At 36.9% G+C, this 21,865-nt stretch overlaps 1 protein-coding gene across 1 annotated transcript in view; it reads left to right on the top strand.

Moving 5' to 3' along the window:
• The window catches only part of LOC149561982 (protein TIC 20-I, chloroplastic-like), a 43,142-nt gene extending 21,905 nt beyond the window's left edge, over window positions 1-21,237 (top strand). Inside the window, exons 2-3 of the mRNA XM_089825502.1 lie at window positions 19,643-19,929; window positions 20,326-21,237. Of these exons, the coding sequence (XP_089681628.1) occupies window positions 19,719-19,929; window positions 20,326-20,918 (804 nt within the window). The 5' untranslated portion in view covers window positions 19,643-19,718 and the 3' untranslated portion in view covers window positions 20,919-21,237. The remainder of the gene's footprint in view (window positions 1-19,642; window positions 19,930-20,325) is intronic.
• The last annotated feature ends 628 nt before the right edge of the window (window positions 21,238-21,865 follow it).

Here is a 21,865-nt window from a genome sequence, read left to right as displayed (position 1 = left end):
AGACAGGGAAGTTCCCCATAGAATTGTAGTGCAATTGATTTAACCAGCAGCTCCAAACATTGACATGCATAAACATACATACTGTTTATAGATGAAATCATAAAAATAGATTTATACATGCATGCCAATGATATTAAAATGTATGAATATTAACACAACAACCATATGTGGGTCCATGCATATGGTCGTGTTGTTATATGACAATTTGGACAAATCCACAATGCTTGAATAATTATGTAAGTGAAAGTTGGCACGTATGTGTCTAGTTATACACATACACGTAAAATAATTACTTAGGCACACACATAAACACACACATATATTGTCCCTAGATGTGATGCTAACATGATATTTATTTAATTTTGTTTACCAAAAGGTTTATGTGAATCTTGGGGTATGTTGTGGAGGTACCATAGGCAAGGAGGAGTTACTCCTCTCATCTTTGTGCCACTCTTTTTGGAGAGTTGGTCATTCTTTTGAGGCTTGGCATGAAGTATTGCATATGTTTTTCTTTTGGTGGTAGTTTGGGTGGGAGTGGAGATACTTGATCTTGCATTGATTGTAACTTTTTGAAGTCTTCATTGTGTACCAGCTTGGTGAATGATCTTTGATCATAGACATGGGACCCTCCTCTTGTAATTGCTGTTTTAATTATCAGATGCATTCATATTATTGCTATGAGAAAGAAAGGATCATGCTATCTTATGCATTAATTATTGTTTGAATTAATACTTTGATCTATTGTGGTATGTATTGTATGCATTAAGCTGTTGTCTCAATCATTTTATTTGAAAGCCTGGATTCTTAATCCATTATATCGAATTATTCTTCTTCTATCACATTTGCATGATTCTTTTGTGCACAATGTTTGAGCATGTGAAAATAGAAATATAGCTTGCCACACAATGCATTTGAGTAGCAGTGAAGAGTTTAATGAATTGGCTCCATAATATACAATCATTTTTTGTTCCATGTGCAGGGATAACTCATCTATTTTCTTTTTGTATCAGCAATGGATGGAATTATTAAAGTGAATCTATCTTCCAGTGGCAAGTAATATAATAATATACACAGGAGAAGATCCTAATTTTCAATAATCCAGCGGCGTTACAGTGGTTCCTTACTTGTGGCCGTGGATGGTTTAGATGAATCTGGTCATATCTCATAACATTAATCTCTGATTAAGTTCCACGAGTCATTTTCTACTCCTGCCCTTAAAAGTTGCTTGGTATGGGTGGAACTTTAAGGTCTGTATGCTTGGGACAACGAACTACCAATTTGAAATCATATCAACTTGTGTTATAAGTATAGTGGTGTGTCAGATGCGAATTCCGATTGAAGATATGTGACTGCTTATTAGTTACATGATACATCATTCATATTTTGTATCTCAGATAACTATGAATCTGATATGAAATAGTATTTAGTCAGTCTATTCTTAAATTAGAGGTCATAGCACCTTAACCTGTCTTAATCTAATTCACCTCAAACCTATTCAGACGTGTCACAATATGTGGACGAACTCTCAGTTAAAACATAATCTGCATACGAAATGAGAATTTTCATATTAGTCATAATCTAAATTCCGGGTATGAACTTGCATAACTGTATGAAATTGCAAATCCGTACGAGTCTGCATGTTAAATGCGAACCTGTATATTAATTGTGAATCTGCATATTGGATTAACAATCTGAATATCAGATATGAAAATGCTTATCGGTTCTGAATCTTTAATGCCATCAATGTCAATCTTTTTAAATGCTTGGTAAAAAACTCCCTATCCTTCTATCATAGAGCTTACCCCATAATTGCACCAGGAATTGCCTCAAAAGTTGTGAAGTGTTTAATTTTCACCAAATTTGATTTGCTAAAAATGACAGTTCATTACTACTGTAAGTCTCTTTAATGTTGTGTGGTCATATTGGCATCATCAGCACTATATTGCTGCATGTTTCAACCAATACATTGAATCATCTTTCAAATAGGCCATGGATCAAGATATGAAAATGTAAGGGAGATTTGGGAAGGGATTCCATTTCTATCCTAGGAAGGGAAAATAGAATAGATTTCTTCTGTCTGATAATGGTAAATTGGGGAAAAGGGACACCCTGTAGATTAGTTTAATCACCATGGAAACAATGAAGGTTCTATTTATGCTATTGTGTATTACTCTTTGGTCAACGAATCATTAAGGTTTGCCAGAAATAGACAACACATTCATAATGGGTTGCAGAGAGCTTAATGAGTCTAAATGACTCTATATACGAGTTGGTGCTGATAATGACAATATGAAGAGCAATGCTTGCACCTATATAGACCTTGGCCAAGGTGGTACTGTTCTACGGGTAGTAACCTTCAGTCATTAGAACTAGTAGGACAATATCTAGTTAGGTAGCTGATATTGATAGGTGAAGATGTCTATAGGTCGGCTGGCTAAGACAGTTGTGGGTTCTACAGCAAGTCTTGGATGGCAAGCAAATTAAAGCCATGTTCACATGTGTAATATCCTCCCCTGATTTGAACTTTGACTTGTAGAAATTTAACTTAAGGAATATTGTCAAACACTTTGTATGCAAACTCATAAAGCTGATTTCCTCAATAAATTGCTTTCCAATGAGTAGATTTACGAACAAATATGAAGTGTCATTAAATGCATAATACACATCATAACATTTTCACAAACACTTGGCACACATTCAACAGTATATGAAAAATCTGGAAACTCTTTCAATCTGCTGATAAAAGGGTGATATTTAAATGTAGATGTGCACTTACAGCTGCCTTAAAGGCTGCAACAACTATTCAGACTTGTATTCAACAATTATTATGCAAAGTATCAAAATTTGACAGAAGAAATCTGGAATTAGTTGCCGTAGTATTTTGCTGATGTAGTCGGCAGCCCTCCAAACTTCTAATCAGCCGGAAAAACAAGTAAACTTGATAGCAACACTGTTCACGCCGTACTGTAGCAAAATACTGTTCATGCCGACTGTAACAAAATACTGTTCATGCGGCACTATAGCAATAACTAACTTCAGATCTGCACCTCAAACCCTTGTAAATTTCTTTATGCGAACGCCCCAAATGAAACCCAGTGTATTTCCTGAAGTGAAAACACCTTTGATCCTCCTGACTGTGTCTTCCAACAACGAAGAGAATGCTAGCAAAGAGGGATTCCGTCCTCCAAGCCCGATAATCAGATATCCAGCAACATAACATTAATCTTCATCCAAGCATACCAAAAAAAAGCTCTTCCATTTCTTTTATAGTGTTCTCACAAGAGCTCAATCCTTCGTTTTCTCAATGTGGGATAAAACATAACTCCCTTTATGTACCTTATGTCTCCAATGTGTTATAAAAATAAAGGGAACTCTTTTAATTTAAATATTTCCCACAAACTATAGTCTATGCATTAATAAAGTTAAATATTTAAATTTAACTTTATAAAATGGTTTTATCAATGCATAACAAATCTTATCAGTGATAAATAAGTTTTCCTGTCGATTTTAAACAATTACCATCGACATACCACTGTGACTGAATGTCCGACCATGTCCAAGAGGACTTACTATAAATAGTAAGTATGCCCAAAGTTGCCCCAGAACCCCTCAGAAAGACCTGCAATTGAAACTGTCTAGGCCAAATGGCCTCTAAGCCCCTTTAGTGTCCTAATTAGCCTACGGGACTGTGGGGAAATAGGCTAACGACAACATCATGCTATGAATGCTAGAAAGGGGACATTACAACATGCCATGAGGAAGGGTCGGGCCACTTCCATGTTGCAGTTGTGCAGGTGACCTATAGGTCACGATCGTAAGATAGTGGCAAAAATCCTTGATGATACTCTTTCACAGTATGGAGGTCGGAAGCTAAAATTACAACAGAGATTGAAGCATCAAGTTACAGGTTCTATGAATTATTCTTGGTAGTTAGTTTTATTGTTTCCTTTCATGGCAATCTTTGGATAAAAACTATTAGTATCTTATTATGGGTAAGAAGACGTGGTAAAAATAAATGTAAAATTTAATGTGAGAAAAATTGTAAATATTTAAACCTTTCTTTTTGTTTTTTTTGTTGATTGAATGTCACACTTACACAATTTAATATAATAATATTATTCTCCTATTCTTTTATCATATCAATATATAATTGTATGGTTAAATTTTATCATTAAAAGAAATAATATGTTTTGTAAAACTAAAATCATAAGTAAATATTCATCTTCAATACCGAGAAGGAGAAGAGTGAGGAGCAGAAGGGTGAGACAAAGTGAAAGAAGGAGGAGAAGCCAAAGGAGAAGAAGAAAAATGAAGAGGAGGAGGAGGAGGAAGAGGAAGAGGAGAAGCAGCAGAAGAAGAAGAAGTAGGAAGAGGACAAGGTGAAGCAAGAGAGGAAAAAGAAGTGGAAGTGGAAGAGGGATAAACAGTAAGAGATGAAGATGAGGAGGATGAGGAGGTGGAGAAGGAGAAAGAGAAGAAACAAAAGAAGGTGGAGAAGAAGGAGAATACAAAGGAGGAAAACGGTGAACACAAAGTGGAAGAAGAAGAAGCCAAAGAAGAAATGGTTAAAGGAGGAGGATGAAGAAGATGAAGAGGAGCAGGAGGGGCAGGAGGAGAAGTAGAAGTGGAAGTGGAAGAGGAAGAGGAGAAGCTGAAAAAGAAGAAGAAAAAGTAATATCACTAACTGCTTCTACTTCAATGAATTGGTTGGGATTGTATCAAAACAATCTTGGAAGCCTTCCCGACGATGTTACCAAAAACAATTGAGATATGGTAGAGGGCGTAATATGAACAAACCTCCCTATTCAAAATGTGCAAAATTGTGAAATTAAAATGGTACAAGAAGTTGTGCAAAGATACCACACAACATGTGGGCTATTGGAATTGTATTGCAATTTATTATGTAAATTAAATAATAACAAGTATTAAAGAGAATGAGTATTTTCTCAACATTGAAACATACAATCCACACTCTTTTAAATGATGCAATATATCTTTCTATCCGTGTAATCATTGCACCTCCTTTTGGTGCAAGTGCTAGTTATTATACTTTTTACAATGATGGTAGTATCTAATCCCTCTTTATTAGTGGATGCAGGGGAATCCATTGAGTGAGTAAGGGGATTGTTTGAGTAAAGGGGTGTGGAGACACATTAAAGGCCGCAAATGATTCAAGTTGGAATTGTAATTGTTTAACTAGTCATAAGGTCTTGGCTGGGAGTTGCCTTACATGTGTTTAGTTGATTGCCTTTCTCTTGAATTTTAGTGTCATAATTAATCTAAATGCATTGGATCCTTGTTGATTTGAGGAACAACCCCGATGATTTCTTCATTCATTTCCTTTTGAAGTATGCATTATAATAATTCATATACGTTATGCATTTATATACAAACATAACCAACCATACACAAATTGATGCATATGGTCATGTTCTTATATGACAATGTAGATGAAATCATGGTGATTGAAAATCTAGGTAAACAAGTGAAAGTTGGCACTCAGTCCATTGCACATATACGCATAACATGATTACTTAGGCATGCACACACACAAATGTGATTTTACTATTGCACCTAGATAATGGGCATCTTGATGCTAGCAGGTGATTTATTTCATTTTATCAACCAAAGGTTTATATGAACCTTGGGGAATATTGTGGAGTTGACAAGAGTATCTCCTCTTGCCACTGCAGGCAAGAAGTTACTCCTCTCACCTCTATGCCACTCTTTCTTGGAAGTTCATTTCTTGTTGATCATTCTTTTGGGGCTTGGCTTGCAGTGTGGCATATGTTTTGCTGTTGGTGGGTGTTCGTCTATGAGTTGAGATACTTGAACTCGCATTGAGAATTGGTCTGCAATATTTGATTAGGAAATGTGCAGTATTCCGAAGTCTTCATTGTCTACCAACTTGGCAAATGATCTTTTTGATTGTAGGCATGGAATCTTGCTCTTTTATTTGTCGTTTTCATGATTGGATGCATTGATATTATTGCTATTAGAAAGAAATTATCATTCGATCTTATACACTAAGTATTGTTGGAATTAATACTTCGATCTGTTGTAGTATTCATCACATGCATTAAGTTGTCTCAATCATTTAATTTGAAAGCCTGAATTCTTAATCCATGAAATTGAATCATTTTTCTTCCATCACATTTGCAAGATTCTATTGTGCACAATGTTTGTGTCATGCCCCCTCCCCTGCACTATTTTTATGGAGGCCGAGTTAATCTATCTCCACATCCGGATAGATTAATGACATCACCAGTTAGGATGCTTGCCAATCACAAGGGAGATTTATCTTTTGTTGTCACTTAATGTATTGGAAGTGCTTTAATAAAGTTACTTTATGTTTTAAAAGTCATTTACTTTATAAGGTGACTTAAGTGACTACAGGACGAAATTGGAGTTTAATCCCACATCTTTTATCCCAACACTTTTCCCTCACTTCAAGGTTATAAATAAGAGACTCCGTCTTGGGATTTGAATACAACAATTTATGAACTCAATATATTGACATTTCTGGTTGCTTTAATGTGATTGGCAAAACTCTAAGGACAAAACCCCTCGAGTTTATTTTTTTGAGGAAGTTGGACGTCACCCCAACCCCACATATTGGGTTGCCATACAGTTCAGACAGGATTTTTTTAGTTGATGGTTGTAACTACGTACCAAGCTGGAGCAGATTACTTATCTCAGGAGTGTAGCAGTTGAAAATCCTGCAACACCAATGTTGGATAGTCAGTAGTTAATGTTCAACAGTATTAAGTATTCATGGTTGAAGGAAGAGGTATGGTGTCTCCATTCTATGCATTGCACAATGTTGCCTTGTAAGTTAAGATCATGGGTTTCAAAAAATCAGTAGAGGTAGTGACTCATAAGAAAACCACGAGATTGGAGGGACTGCCGAGTAAGTGCCTACAGGGATAGGAGTAATGTGATAGTAGTGATCGGATATCGAAAGCAGAAGAAGGTTTTTATGGTCTCCACGGCATACGCAGTGAACACGGCAGTGATCTTACTCCCCTTCACGGGTTGAGACGACTTCCTCCATTAGCCGAGACGATAGTAGAAAGGCATAGCAAGACAGTAAGTGGTTGGAATACAGGGACTGATGACGGTTTGAAGGTTAACTCACTCATAAAACCTCACCCCAGTTTGCTCACAACGTCACAGGTCTGTTTACCTTATTCCCTTTTGTATTATTTACAATTGCCAATACTGTCATATTATCATTTTGTATTATGAGTATAGTCTGAGGAATATCGCCTACTTGTCATAAATTTTATGATATGAATATTAAGTTTAAGTATTGTCTGAATCCTATTTGGTGGAAACTCGGAATATTGCTAATTGATTTTATCATTTCATAGCATTTGTATCGATAAGTAGTGGTATAATATTTACAGTATGCATACCTACTGAAGGGATTGAGATTTCATGATAAATGTTTGTTGAAATACCTAAGTCCAGATCATAACTAATTGGTCAGAATTGGTAAAGATTATTACAGTGGTATCAGAGCCATAAGACCTGCCATCTTGTGGGAAAAAAACATAATATTTGCAAACTGATTCTTATCCAAAAATGATAGCCGAGAATGAGTAAAAGACATTATAAATTCAGTCATCTATAGCCGGAACAAGCAGATTTTTCAAAACATATTGAGATTAAAGATAGTTATTCAGTGGATGAGGAATTAATATTTGGAACAGGTGAACAAACTGAACTTACCAAATAGGAACAAACTGAACTTACCAAATAGGTTGATCATTTTGGACAGGTAGAACAGGTAAACAACATTCAAATGGCACATAATGAAATTGAACAGGACAGGGAAATACAGGAAACATTGCGGGCTATTAGAGATGGGCAAAATAACATAGCTGATGCACTTCAACAACTTGCAATTAATATGCGGCAGTTAGCTCCTATTAACAGGAGAGCTCCGAGCCATCACGATGGAGGACATACTGTAGTTAGATCACCCCGAGCTGTTAGAGCCCCCACACGTAACACTTACAGGCCTTTAATGCTAGTGTTTAATGCAGAAGAATAGGCAACACCCTCAACAACAACAAATTTACTACCGGACAACGTTATGGCATTGCATGATGAATGAAATTTGTTTCCCGATCCTATTAAACAAAATTTGACCATTGTCTAGTACCTAAATAAAAAAAGGGAGGCTGATAGACAACAATAGGATAGGAGACCTAGAGCACCAAACAGGGACCTAAAAAACGCTATGAACAAGTTAACTCTCCCTATCTTTGATGGCAACAGTAAGACATCCGTCAGAGCTTGGATTCACAAGCTTGATACCTATTTGACACTTAAACCCATGGCGGAGGCAGAAGCCATCAGATTTGCCATAATGCACCTTGAGGGAGTAGTGTATGATTGGTGGCATCACGGTTTAGTCACCTATGATCATGGCCTCATAACTTCATACGAGATTTTCAGCTCCAAGCTGATTACTCGTTTTTACAGGAAGGATATTGAAGTTTATTACAGGGATTTGGCTCAGTTACGACAGAGTGGGTCCTTGGATAGCTTCATTGATGATTTTCAACGTATATCAATAATGGTACCGAATATGACAGAGCAGCGTAAGGTGATGTTCACAGAAGGGTTACAAGACAGATTTAGGGGTTTGGTTAAGGTCCTTAAACCAAACACCTTAGATGATGCAATTAAGATTGCCCATGATTTGGATTCACCTTCTTCACTACTGCAGCCTTCCAAAAAACCCTATAAAGGGTCTTTGTTTCAAGGGAGCAAAAACCAGCAAAAACTAAATCCTCCCATGTTGGATTTTGAGACATGTAATGAACTTAGGAGGAAGAAATTGTGCTTCACTTGTAGGGAACCTTGGACTCCCGATCACAGATGCCTTGGTAAAGGCAAGATTCACTATGTTGAGGTTCTTTCCAAGGATGAAGGAGAGCAACAAAAAGGTAATGATGTTGAGGACAACGAGAAGGAAGAAATTGAGGAACAACCCCTTGAAGATAAAAAGAAGAAAGCCACTACTGAACAACCTCCTGTTATAGCCACCCTTTCTAGTGATCCAGTATGTCATCCTTTCAGGGTGAAGGGTGTTGTTAGGGGACAGCGCATTGTTTGTCTTTTGGATACAAGAGCATCCCATAATTTCATCAGCACACGTATGGTATCTAAGAGATGATTGTAGACAATCGGCATACTCGAGTTCGAAGTAAAGGTAGCAGGTGGTGAGGTTTTGAGTTGCGTAGAGAAGGTATCCAGTCTTCAAATACAATTTGATGGTTATCTCTTAAAGATTGTTTTTTATGTGGTTGATTTGGATGGGTTGGACCCCATTTTGGGTAGATAGTGGTTAAGGACTCTCTGCAAGTATAAGTTTGATCACGAGACAATGCAGTTGGAAGTCTTACAGGGTGATTGGTTAATAGTCCTAAAAGCCATACTAGATAGTGGATCGAAGTTGATAACAACTCACAGGATGAAAGCCATTTTGAGACACGATGATATCAAATGGGCGACACAGTGTTTCATCTCTTCTAAGGAGACACATGATACAGGACAACAGTACCATTGTGACATCTAGATGGTACAGGAGGCTATTTGAGGATTTACCACCAGGTATTCCACCAGATAAAGGATTTGAACATATCATTGAGTTAGAGGAGGGGGCCAAACCTGTATTTACCACTCCTTATCGTCACCCTAGGCATTACAAGGAAGAAATAGAAAAGACGATTAAGAAACTTCTAGATATGGGACATATTTGGCCCAGTTCCAGTCCTTTGCCTCTTCAGTGGTGTTGGTTAAGAAGAAGGATGGCACCCTTCGAATGTGTATTGATTATCACGCCCTTAATAAGAGAACCATTAAAAACAGGTATTCGATTCCTCGCATTGATGAGTTATTGGATGAGCTTCATGGAGTTGTTTATTTCTCGAAGATAGATTTTCGATCAGGATACTATCAGATACGAGTCCAAGAGGAGGATGTGCATAAGACAGCTTTCAGATGCTACTACGGACACTATGAGTTTTTGGTGATGCCATTTGGGCTCACTAACGCACCAACCACTTTCTAGTCATGCATGAATCACATCTTCAAAAAGCAACTACGAAAGAGTGTGCTGGTTTTCTTTGATGACATATTGATCTTTAGTAGGACTTGGGAGGAACATTTGCAGCACCTAGATGAGATCCTTAGCCTCATGGAAGAACATTCTTTATTTGCAAAGGAGTCTAAGTACAAATTTAGATTAACTGAGATTCTCTATTTGGGTCACGTGATTGGTGTAGAGGGAGTTAAGGTACATCAAGAAAAGATACAGGCGATCCTTGATTGGCCACCACCGAGAGATGTATCTAAGTTGCGGGGCTTCTTTGGTCTTTGTTCTTATTACAGGCGATTTGCCAAAGGTTTTTCCCAAGTAGCAGCCCCTCTTATTGATTTGACACGGAAAGGGGCATTTAAATGGATAGAGGATTCAGAGGTAGCCTTTGATAGACTGAAATAGGTGATGAGCACGTGCCCAGTTCTGGCACTTCTTGATTTTTCTAGACCTTTTGTTTTGGAGTGTGATGCTTTAGGGAGCGGAATCAGGGCAGTTTTGATGCAGGACCATCATCCCATAGCTTTTGAGAGCAGGAAACTTAGGGGCAGCGAGCTATTATATTCTACATATGATAAAGAGATGCTGGCCATAATGCACGCCTTAGCCAAGTTTAGACAATACTTGGTGGGAAGTAAATTTACAATGGAAATTGATCATAATAGCTTACGTTACTTCCTGGAACAAAAGGAGCTGAATGAAAGAGAACAAAAATGGGTTAGCAAGGTCCAAGTATACGATTTTGACATTGAATATGTTATAGGGAAAAATGATATAGTTGCCGATGCACTTTCCCGAAGACCCCCAGTGTTAGAGTGCTGTACCATTTTCGAGATTTCAGCAGATTGGAGATCCCAGCTATTAGTAGAGTATTTTAAAAATACTCACGCATGTTAGATTATGGAGGGTATACTTCAGGATGATCGGTACAAGGTAATGAATGATATTATATATTATAAGAATAGAATCTACCTAGTACTAGAATCTAAACTTAAAAAGGATATTATGCACACTATACATGATGCACCTTCAATTGGTCACCTAGGTTTTTTCAAAATCTACAAGCAGATTAGAGAGAGATTCTCATGGAAGGGGCTAAAGGATGATGTTTTGTAGCATGTTAGAGTTCCAGACTTGTCAGCAAAACAAGTCAGAACAAGGCTTTCCCGTATGTTTACTTCAGCTTATCCCCATTCCAACTCAGAGGTGGGAGAGTATCTCCATGGATTTTATCACAGGGTTGCCAAGGGTCCAAGGCAGAGATTGCATTTTTATGGTAGTAGACAGATTGACTAAGTTCGCGTAGTTCTTTGCTATTGCGGCAGACTGGTTAGCCTCTTAGGTGGCCGAGTTGTTCTTTCGAGATGTTTTTCGTCTTCATGGATTACCTAGGACTATTGTGAGTAATAGGGACAATAGGTTTCTCAACACCTTTTGGTAGGAGGTTTTTAGATTGACAGGCACAAAATTGACTCCCAGTACTAGCTATCACCCACAGACGGATGGTCAAACTGAAATAGTGAATAAATGGGTGGAAGGGTATTTGAGAAACTACATTGCAAGTCAGCAAAGAGCTTGGGTTGAGTGGTTGTATTTGGGGGAGTATTGCTATAACTCCACATATCATATGTCTATTCGGATGACCCCTTTTCGTGCTCTTTATGGCTAGGAACCTCTTTCTTTTATTGATTTGGCCTTACAGGACAGCAAGGTTCCCTTAGCCAAAGATTGAGTCCAGGATCAATAGGTGTAATATCCCTTTTTGGATATAATCTCATTTTCCCCTTTTTAGTATATTTAAAACTGAATGTTGTAGATGTATTACGAATACAATCGAAAATAGTAGAAGACCAACCAGCATATATCTAGCCTCTTTATGAATATAATATTAAGATGTAATCATAAGAACATGCAATACGTGACAACAATAAAACCAAAGACTTCTCCACAAGATAACAATTCGTTATTTCCAAAATAACATTCAAGATGTCGAACATATAACCACGAATTACAAACTGATGAGAAGAACCAGCAAACTCTTAATTCCTTAAACAACGTTATTGCCTTATACAGCAGCAATATAACAACCAGCAACTAAAACGTTTATTGTATTATACAACAGCAATACAATAACCAGTACATAGAAACCAATCCTAAATACAGATTTAATAGTGGGATTGGTATGATAGGATATGAACTTGTAAGTGCGAATGAAACACCTGAAGTGATGTTTCCCGAGACAATGGGTTTGCGTCCACTGCCTGCTAGCACGAGGGACTACGTCCTCCAACTAGCTGAAAGCTGAAGCTTTCTGAGACTCTCGCAAGAGAGGAAACTGAACTAAATAATAAATCAAGCTTGTCCACAATGAACCTCTTTCCCCTTTTTAAAACGCAAACCAAGACTCTTCGGCTCCTCTCTGGTTTTCGTCTTATTCCCTTGTGGCTCTTCAACTTCCCTAAGGCATTTTGTCTTGTTCCTCCTTACCCCTGTGTCCTTTATATAACATTAAATTGACCTTTTTAATATTTTGAGCCTAAGTCTCGGAGTCAATTTAATATTGCATAAAATAAGGCTTCAATATTTCTAATGTTCCAAAAGGGAACATTACAACAAGATATTCTCAGATCTCTCAGAGATAATATTCGGCAGGCGCAAAACCAACAAAAATTATATGCTGATCAACATCGTACAGAGCGGAGCTTCGAGATAGGTGACATGGTTTATTTCCATCTACAGCCATATAGATAGAGCTCCTTGAAGACAAGTGGATCAGAAAAACTTAAGCACAGATTTTTCGAACCCTATTGCATCACCAAAAGAGTTGGTGAGGTTTCTTACGAGTTGGATTTATCTAGTGAAAGCCGAATCCACAACATATTTCATGTCTCATGCCTCAAGAAGGCAATTGGCCAGTAGATTGTTCCTTCAGAGGGTTTGCCTCCATTTGACGAGGAGGGTAAGCTTGTTTTGGAGTTGGCAGAGGTAATTGAGACCAGGGAAAGGAAGCTACGAAACAGGTCTGTTAGAGAATATCTAATCCGCTGGAAAGATTTGCCATATGAAGACGCCACTTGGAAAGGCAAATCTATTTTGTAGCATGCAGCATTGAGATTGCTTGAGGGCAAGCAATCTCGGGAAGGGAGGACTGTCATGTCCCCTCCCCCGTACTAGTTCTATGGGCGCCAGGTTAATCTATCTCCACATCCGGATAGATTAACAACATCACCAATCAGGATGCTTGCCAGTCACAAAGAGATTTATCTTTTGTCGTCACTTAATGTATTGGAAATGCTTTAATAAAGTTACTTTATGTTTTAAAAGTCATTTACTTTATAAGGTGACTTAAGTGACTATAGGGTGAAATTGGAGTTTATCCCACATCTCTTATCCCAGCACTTTTCCCCCACTTCGAGGTTATAAATAAGAGACTCTGTCTTGGGATTTGAATACAAGAATTTATGAACTCAATATATTGACATTTCTGGTTGCTTTAATGTGACCGGCAAAACTCTAAGGACGAAATCCCTCGAGTTTATTTTCTTGAGGAAGTTGGATGTCACCCCAATCCCTCATATTGGGCTGCCGTACAGTTCAGACAGGACTTTTTTCTAGCTGATGGCTGTAACTACGTACCAAGCTGGAGCAGATTACTTATCTCAGGAGCATAGCGGTTGAAAATCCTGCAACGCCAACGTTGGATGGTCAGTAGTTAATGTTCAACAGTATTAAGTATTCATGGTCGAAGGAAGAGTTATGGTGTCTCCATTCTATGCATTGCACAGCATTGCCTTGTAAGTTAAGATAATGGGTTCCAGAAAATCATTAGAGGTAGTGACTCATAAGAAAACCACGGGATTGGAAGGACTGCCGAGTAAGTGCCTATAGGGACGGGAGTAATGTGATAGTAGCGACCGGATATTGAAAGCAGAAGAAGGTTTTTATGTTCTCCACAGCATACACAGTGAACACGGCAGTGATCTTACTCCCCTTCACGGGTTGAGACGACTTCCTCCATTAGCTGGGATGGTCGTAGAAAGGCGTAGCACGACAGTAGGTGGTCGGAATACAGGGACTGATGACGGTTTGAAGGTTAACTCACTCATAAAACCTTGCCCCAGTTTGCTCACAACATCACAGGTCTGTTTACCTTATTCCCTTCTGTATTATTTACAATTGCCAATACTGTCATATTATCATTTTGTATTCTGAGTATAGTCTGAGGAATATCGCCTACCTGTCATAAATTTTATGATATGATTATTAAGTACTGTCTGAATCCTATTTGGTGGAAACTCGGAATATTGCTGATTGATTTTATTATTTCATAGCATTTGTATTGATAAGTAGTGGTACAATATTTACAGTATGCATACCTACTGAAGGGACTGAGATTTCATCATAAATGTTTGTTGAAATACCTTAAGTCCAGATCATAACTCATTGGTCAGAATTGGTAAAGATTATTACAGTTTGAGCATGTGAAAATAGAAATAGACCTTCCTGTGCAATGCATTTACATAGCAGAAAAGATTCAATGATTTGGTTCCATAATATACAATCATACTTTGTTCTTTGAGCAGGGATAACTCATCTTTTTTCATTTCTTGTCAGCAATGGATTGAATTGTTAAATTGAATCTGTCATCTTGTCATGAGTATTAGAACAATATACACAGGTGAAGGTCTTTATTTTGCATAGAACCATGCCATGACAGTCATTCCTTTCGTGTGGTTGTAATTGTATATCAATCTGGTTTAGATGAAATTGGTCAACAAGTTCCATGAGTCCTTTTCTACTCCCACTCTTAAAAACTGGCACTGTATCAGTGGAACTTTAAGGTTTGTATGCTTCAGATAGCAAACGACCAACCTGAAATCATACCAACTTGATCCATCAATATAATGGTATGTCAGATGCGAATTCTGATCTGGGATATTAATCTGCTTATTAGTACATCATCCATATTATGTATCTTTGATAAGTATGCACTTTGGTATGGAACAGTATTCAGTCAATCTATTCGTAAATTAAACTTATAGGTCATAGCACAGTGACCTGTCTTTGTCTAATTCACCCCAAACCTATTCAAAGATGTCACAATATGTGGATAAACTCTTGGTTAAACTTAAAACGTAGTCTGCAAGCACATACTAAATGTGAACTTGCATATCAGTTATAATCTGAATACTACATAACTGTATGAAAGTGCATTTTAGTACGAGTCTGCACCTTAAATGTGAATCTGTATATCAATTGTCAATTTGCATATTGGATTGAGATTCAGAATATTGGATATAAGAATGCTTAACGGCTATGAATCTTCACTGCCATCAATGTCAATCTTTATTAATGTTTGGTGGTTTAAAACGCCCTATCCTACTATCATTGAGCTTAAACCATACTTGTACTATGAATTACCTCAAAAGTTGTGAAGTGTTTGATCTTTACTTTGTCTGATGTGCTAAAATTGACAGTTCATTAGTACTGTATATCTCTTTAATGTTGTGTGAGTGTATTGAGATCATTATCAATATATGACAGTTGTCTTTGACTGATACATTGACTCATCTTTCTGGAGTGTTATGGTTCAAAACTGAACAGCTAGGTCATATAGCAACACATGAAAATGTGACAAAAATTTGGGAAGGGATTCCATTTCTATGCTAGGAAGGGAAAATAATAGAAAAGATTTCTCTTGTCTAACAATGGTAAATTGTGTGAAAGGGACTTGTTAGATTGACCCATACTTGTACTAGGAATTGCCTCAAAAGTTGTTGAGTGTTTGATCTTTAGTCCGATGTGCTAAACTTGACAGTTCATTAGCACTGTATATCTCTTTAATGCTGTGTGGGTGTATTGGGATCATCATCAATATATGACAGTATGTCTTCAACTGATACTATGACTCATCTTTCTGGAGTGTTATGGTTCAAACCTGAACAGCTAGGTCATATAGCAAGATATGAAACTGTGACAAAATTTTGGGAAGGGATTCCATTTCTATGATAGGAAGGGAAAATAATAGAAAAGATTTGTTTTGTCTAACTACGGTAAATTGTGTGAAAGAGGCTTGTTAGATTGGTCATTAATCACGGAAGCAATGAAGGTTCTGCTTATGCCAATGTGTATCACTAGGGTCAATCAACCATTTATTTTTGCTAGAAATGGACAAGTTAATGATGTGTTGTGGTTACCTTAACGAGTTTAAAAGACTCAATATACTAGTTGGTGGTGATAATGACAACATAAAGTACAATGCTTGCACCTGTAGAAGCCTTGGCCAAGGTGTTACTATGTTATGGGTATTATCCATCAGTCACTAGAACCAGTAGGGCAATGTCTAGCTAGGAAAGTCACCTTGATAAGCAAAGATGTCTATATAGGCTGGTTGGCTAAGACAGTTGTGGGTTCTACTTTAAGTCTCAAATGACAAGGAAATTGAAGCTGTGTTTGAATGCCCTTGGAAGGGTAGGTCGCTTCCATGTGGAAGTCATGTGGGTGACTAATAGGTCACAATTGTAAGATCAATGGTTGGGTGGCAAAAATCCCTGCTGATACTCTTTCACCCTATAGAGGTTGGAAGCTAAAAGAAGTAAAACAAAGATTGAATCATCAGGTTACAGGTTCTATGAATTATTCTTGGTGGTTAATTCTGTTACATTTTATAGCAATCTTTGAATAAAGAATTGTTAGTTTCTTATCATATGAAAGTTAATGTTACATTTCGTATTGAACTTCTTATGCTGTTAAAAGTCACAAAACAAGCTAGGTAGATCAGGTTCATGAGAAGCTAGCTGTAATTTTTTCTTTTAGTTATGAAATTCTTATTCATGTTCATAAGAAATGGAACACACCCATTTCTGTTATTTGTTAACGCATATTTCATTTTTTTGTAAGATAATTTTGCTTGTGTGGTTATAGATGGTTATATTTCACAGTTGTTGGTTGCAAGATATATTCTCTTGATAGCTGAAAAAAATCCTTCCATTGGTGCTTGTGAAGATTAAAAGCTTCCAATCAAACTCAATACGACTCTTATAAAAAGAATTAAACTCCATGCAATATGTAAATGGCTACGGGTCCTTTTAATGTGAAGATAAAACACCTATCTGATTTAAGCAATACCCTCCAGTAATTTGTTTACTTGCTCTCAAGATCAAATTGGTAGATGGTGTTGAAGTTTGGTAGCTTCAGGAGCTATCTGCGTACCTGTGATTGCATCAGTATCATGTTTGAGATATTTGCTATGTATATTCTGCTGCTTTAACTAATCCCGTCTTATGATTGGGCATACACTTCAGACTGCGAAGAGCCTAGAATATTGAACGGTGTTCTATATGAAGAGACATGCCTTTTGAAGACTATGAAGAGTCTTCGGCATCAGCAGATGAAAGGCCATGCGTATGTGGCTGTTGGGCATTGAAGAATTTATTCTTGCATGGCTCTTGGTTTGTGTGAGTGGCTATTGAAGGTTCTGATTCCTGAATGTATTCTGGAAATCAAAGGGTGTAGCATAACTGGTGGTTTTCAAGGAGTCACTGTCTTGCATCTAGATGTCCATCGAGTCACTGATTAGTAACTGGCAAGACTTCCTGCAGCTTGGGCTCTTTCTTTTCTCAGTTTTATATAATCTGGTGTTACGATTTCTTGGAGTGCTGTTTGAAAGCGTTATATAGCTTGTGTCAATGTAATTGTGAATACTATGAGCAGTATGCTGGTTTTCTTGTATGATCATTGTGGGAGCTATTTGATCATTGCTGTATGTATCTGATTTAGATTTTTTGTGAGTGATCTGTAGACAATCAGCATTTGGTTCATTATGAGTGATCTGTAGACAATCAGTGTGTGGTTCATTGTGAGATTCTTCTGTACACGAGTATTGTGTGGTGTATCATCAGTTTAGTATGAAGACATTTATCAGTCTGTGAGTCAAGTATCTCCAAGTCTATATTATTAAAGAGGTATACTGATTGTGGTATGCATTCTGAGCAGTATCATTGTATGTGGTCTGAGTAGTATTCATTGTATATGTTCTAGGTAATTGGGTGTATCCTGAGTAGTGATCACCAGGGTTGTTCTGTGCAGTGTTTTTCAGAGCACCTATTATTGTTTTAACTTGAGAGCATTTTTTTATACTTCCATTATTATTCAATAAAGTGATATTTCAGTGTTGCTGAGTTTTTCTCCCTCAAGTAGGAGGGTTGTACCAGGACAATTTTGTGTCTTTATGTTCCTTTTTTTTTGTCTCTCTGTTTATGAATGCATTGGATGTGATATATGAACTATCTGTCAGGTAAATATCCATTAATTCTGCATATTCTGCCCAAATTAGTAAGAAACTTCTCAACCCTTGTTGGGGGCACGCATCCTTGTATCTGATTTGGACATGTATCCAATATTGGCCTGGATATACATAAAATACTGTACCCATGTGTGCCGAAAAAATCTTCATGCAATTTTTAAATTCTTTTGGTATAAAGAAAATGTACACCAGATGAGAAAGACAACTGATTTTCTATTTCAGTGTCCCATTTTTTTGGCTGATCTTTATATGCAACTCTGCTATTGTTGCTTATTGTGAAGTGTTAAATTAAATTGTAATTATTTATGTCGCATTTGTATCTAGTGCTTTTGAAGTAGTAAAAGTCTCCTTTAATAACATCTAAAATGGTGTTAAGTAATTGTGTGTTTTTAATTATTGTCGCATATAGCTGTATCCATATTGGGGGTATTAAAAAATGGCTGAATCCATATCTGATACCATATCCATGTTCATGTGCATGCAACTTTGATTCTGCTTCTAGGCTGTTTAAACTTTAGATTTTGCAAGTTATTGCTCAACCACCTGTCTGATTTTGCAAGTTATAGCTCAACCACCTGTCTGCTTTTCCAATAACCCTTGTTAAATTGGTTGCAGTGACCCACATGTCTTATCATTGTTAATAATTGACCTTGCTGTACTGCTGCAAGCCTTTGTAGAAGAGTTATATATTTGCACGGAATACTTGCCAATCATGACCTTGGTTGCATTTACATGGGGTCCTATAACTGCCAACGGCTTGAATTTGGAAGCAGACACTGTTCTTCCTGCTTTAGTTGGCTACAACAAAAGTTGCTGATGCTCAGCAATGCAAATGTCCTTTGGATCTTTATTTCAACTCGGACGCAAAGTTTTAAAAATAACATGGTTAAACTTTTGACCTGCCTCGCAGTCTATTTGAAGCAAACAAACTGAGCATTCTATCTGACTTTTCCAATTGAGATTTATGGTTACATTATTTTCTCCATTTCCATCAAATATATAGACATCTTCTGGATAATTGTAGATGGTTTATCTCACATGCATTGTGATTGTCTTGTGTATTTGACTAGGTTAGTTTTTTTCAACTTCTTATTCATGTCGTGATCATGGCTACTGTTTATCTTTGACAGGCTACATCTATGAATGTTTTAACCTGGGTCTCATTATTGGTATGCAGCTAGATTTCTTAATAACTTCACTAATGTTTGCTTGTTTTCTTTCAGACATTCGTGAGTACATCAGTTTTCTAGTTTTGCATTTTATTTGATTGGTTCTGTTATCTGGACCTTGGAGAGCTGCATGATAATGGCACAGAGTGGACTTTGTGGCATCTCTGTAAATAGCACTTTTGCTAGATCAGGGATCTGTCCGCTTAAGACACAGAGGACAAGGGGCATGCCTTCTCACTTTATCAGCCATGCATCTACTACATGCTCATTGCTCTCAATCAGAAAAATTTGCAGAGGAAATGAAAAGACCACATCACAAATTAGGACTTTTTCCTCTCAAGGTATCGGTTTTTGAATGTCTTATTTCACGTGATTTGAAACATGCTTGTCTGTCATTTTGTTTCAATACACACTTTTGAATATGAAATAAGTGAGGAGTGGATAAGTTAGGATCATTTTTCATTGTTCAAATTCTGTTGATTTAACTGTCAAGAAAAGGAATTGTGTGGTCCAATTCTGGATAAATGACATCTAGACAGTATAATTGAAATGTAGAATATGATTCTTACGAGTTGGTATACTGTTATCAGACATTTTATAAAGATATGGGCTCTGCCTTTTTATAATTTGATAGGCTTAAACCTTTTTTAGCTAGGAGAATATATGCTCTGTTCATTTTCTTTCTCTTCCAGAATGGGAGTATTCATTTGTAAATGTTTCTGTTACCTTTTTTTCAGGAGAGCATAGAAATTTCAGAACTTTTTTGCCAGTCACTCTGAAACGCAGCAGGAATTTTGTAAGCCCAAGGGCAGAAAAAAATGAAAAGAGCGTATATGAAGGGTTTCCTCCAATGCAGACGAAACCAAAATGGTGGATGAGACTTTTGGCAGTCTGGCCTTACATGATTTCTATCCATGTGTGTTGGGTGTTTGCAGAAACAACATACAGTATGCACCCATTCCTGGAGGATTTGGAACCACTGACACTGCCTTTCCTTGGTAATGGTCTTGGCATGCTACCTGACTGGTTCTTTACATCGTATTTTTTCATGGCATACCTGGGGATTGTAAGGAATAACAAATTTCCTCATTTCCTGAGATTTCATGTGATAAATGGGATGCTGTTAGAGATCACTTTCTCAATTCTTGGACAACTCAATGATTGGTTCCCCAAATCATTTTACTGGGGGATATTAGGGCAGCATTTTTGGTGGTTTGCTTCCATTGCATTTTTTTTCACATGCTTTGGCTGCATTTTGTGTGCTCTGAATGGCGAGTATGCTGATGTGCCATTTCTATCTGACGCTGCATACATGCAAATGCCTTACTGATTTAGGGAAGAATTGTGAGATTGCCCATGGGAAGCTCTTCTGATTGGAAGGATGTTGGAAGATTTTAACATTTACATGTAAACAATTGATGGATGGTTCTTGCTCTAGAAAGCTAATGCTAGCACCAAGTTTTTTTCTGAAAGCTAATGCTAGCACCAAGTTTTTTTCTGATTATGATTTTTAGCTTCACTATGGGCTGCATAAGATCATTTGCCAACAAGTCACCTACGGATATTTCAAATGTTTGAATATATACTGGTCCAAATATTTTTATGACTATTTGTTTGAAGTGAAGTTTCATAGCTTATTTTATTTCAAACCACTCGCAACGGCTTTTCCAAGATTTGCATTTTGAGAGGGCTAATTACTAGTTTACTTAGAAGTTGGAAACAATGTTATTTAATTTTTTTTTTCTTCAATTTAGAAACGTTATTTTGGACCTTGAATTTTAATACTGCTACTTTTTAAAGCATTTATACAATAATGCACTACAATTAATGTAATTTCAATGATCATTTACAAAAACATATATTGGTGAAATAGACTTCTATGTTGCAGTTATGAAATTATAAATAATATATTGTTGATTCTGACTAGATGTTGAAATCATAGATGGAAAGCTTGCCAAAGGCAAAAACTTGCTAAGCCCCCAAAAGTTTAATCAGGAAAAACTCGGCGATTAAAAAAAAATTCGAAAATTTAAAAAAACTGCTGAAATTTAATTAAAAATATATTTATTTTTTAAAATTTAATGAAAAGAGGCATCTAATAAGTTAATTAAAGAGAATACAAAAGAAACAAGCAAAATTTAGATATATATAAATGCATAGTACATACAAAATTGCATTCTCATGCGGAATGGTCATGGCAGGAAGCAAAATAGTAAATAGTTTCAATTTATCAAACTAGAAGTAAATACTAAAAGTCTAAATACATCAAGATTTAAT

The sequence above is a fragment of the Cupressus sempervirens genome, chromosome 4 (genome assembly GCF_028749045.1).
Source record: "Cupressus sempervirens isolate cs-2001-9-10 chromosome 4, ASM2874904v1, whole genome shotgun sequence".
In the NCBI taxonomy this organism is placed as follows: domain Eukaryota; kingdom Viridiplantae; phylum Streptophyta; class Pinopsida; order Cupressales; family Cupressaceae; genus Cupressus; species Cupressus sempervirens.
This window is presented reverse-complemented; position numbering and strand designations above follow the sequence as displayed.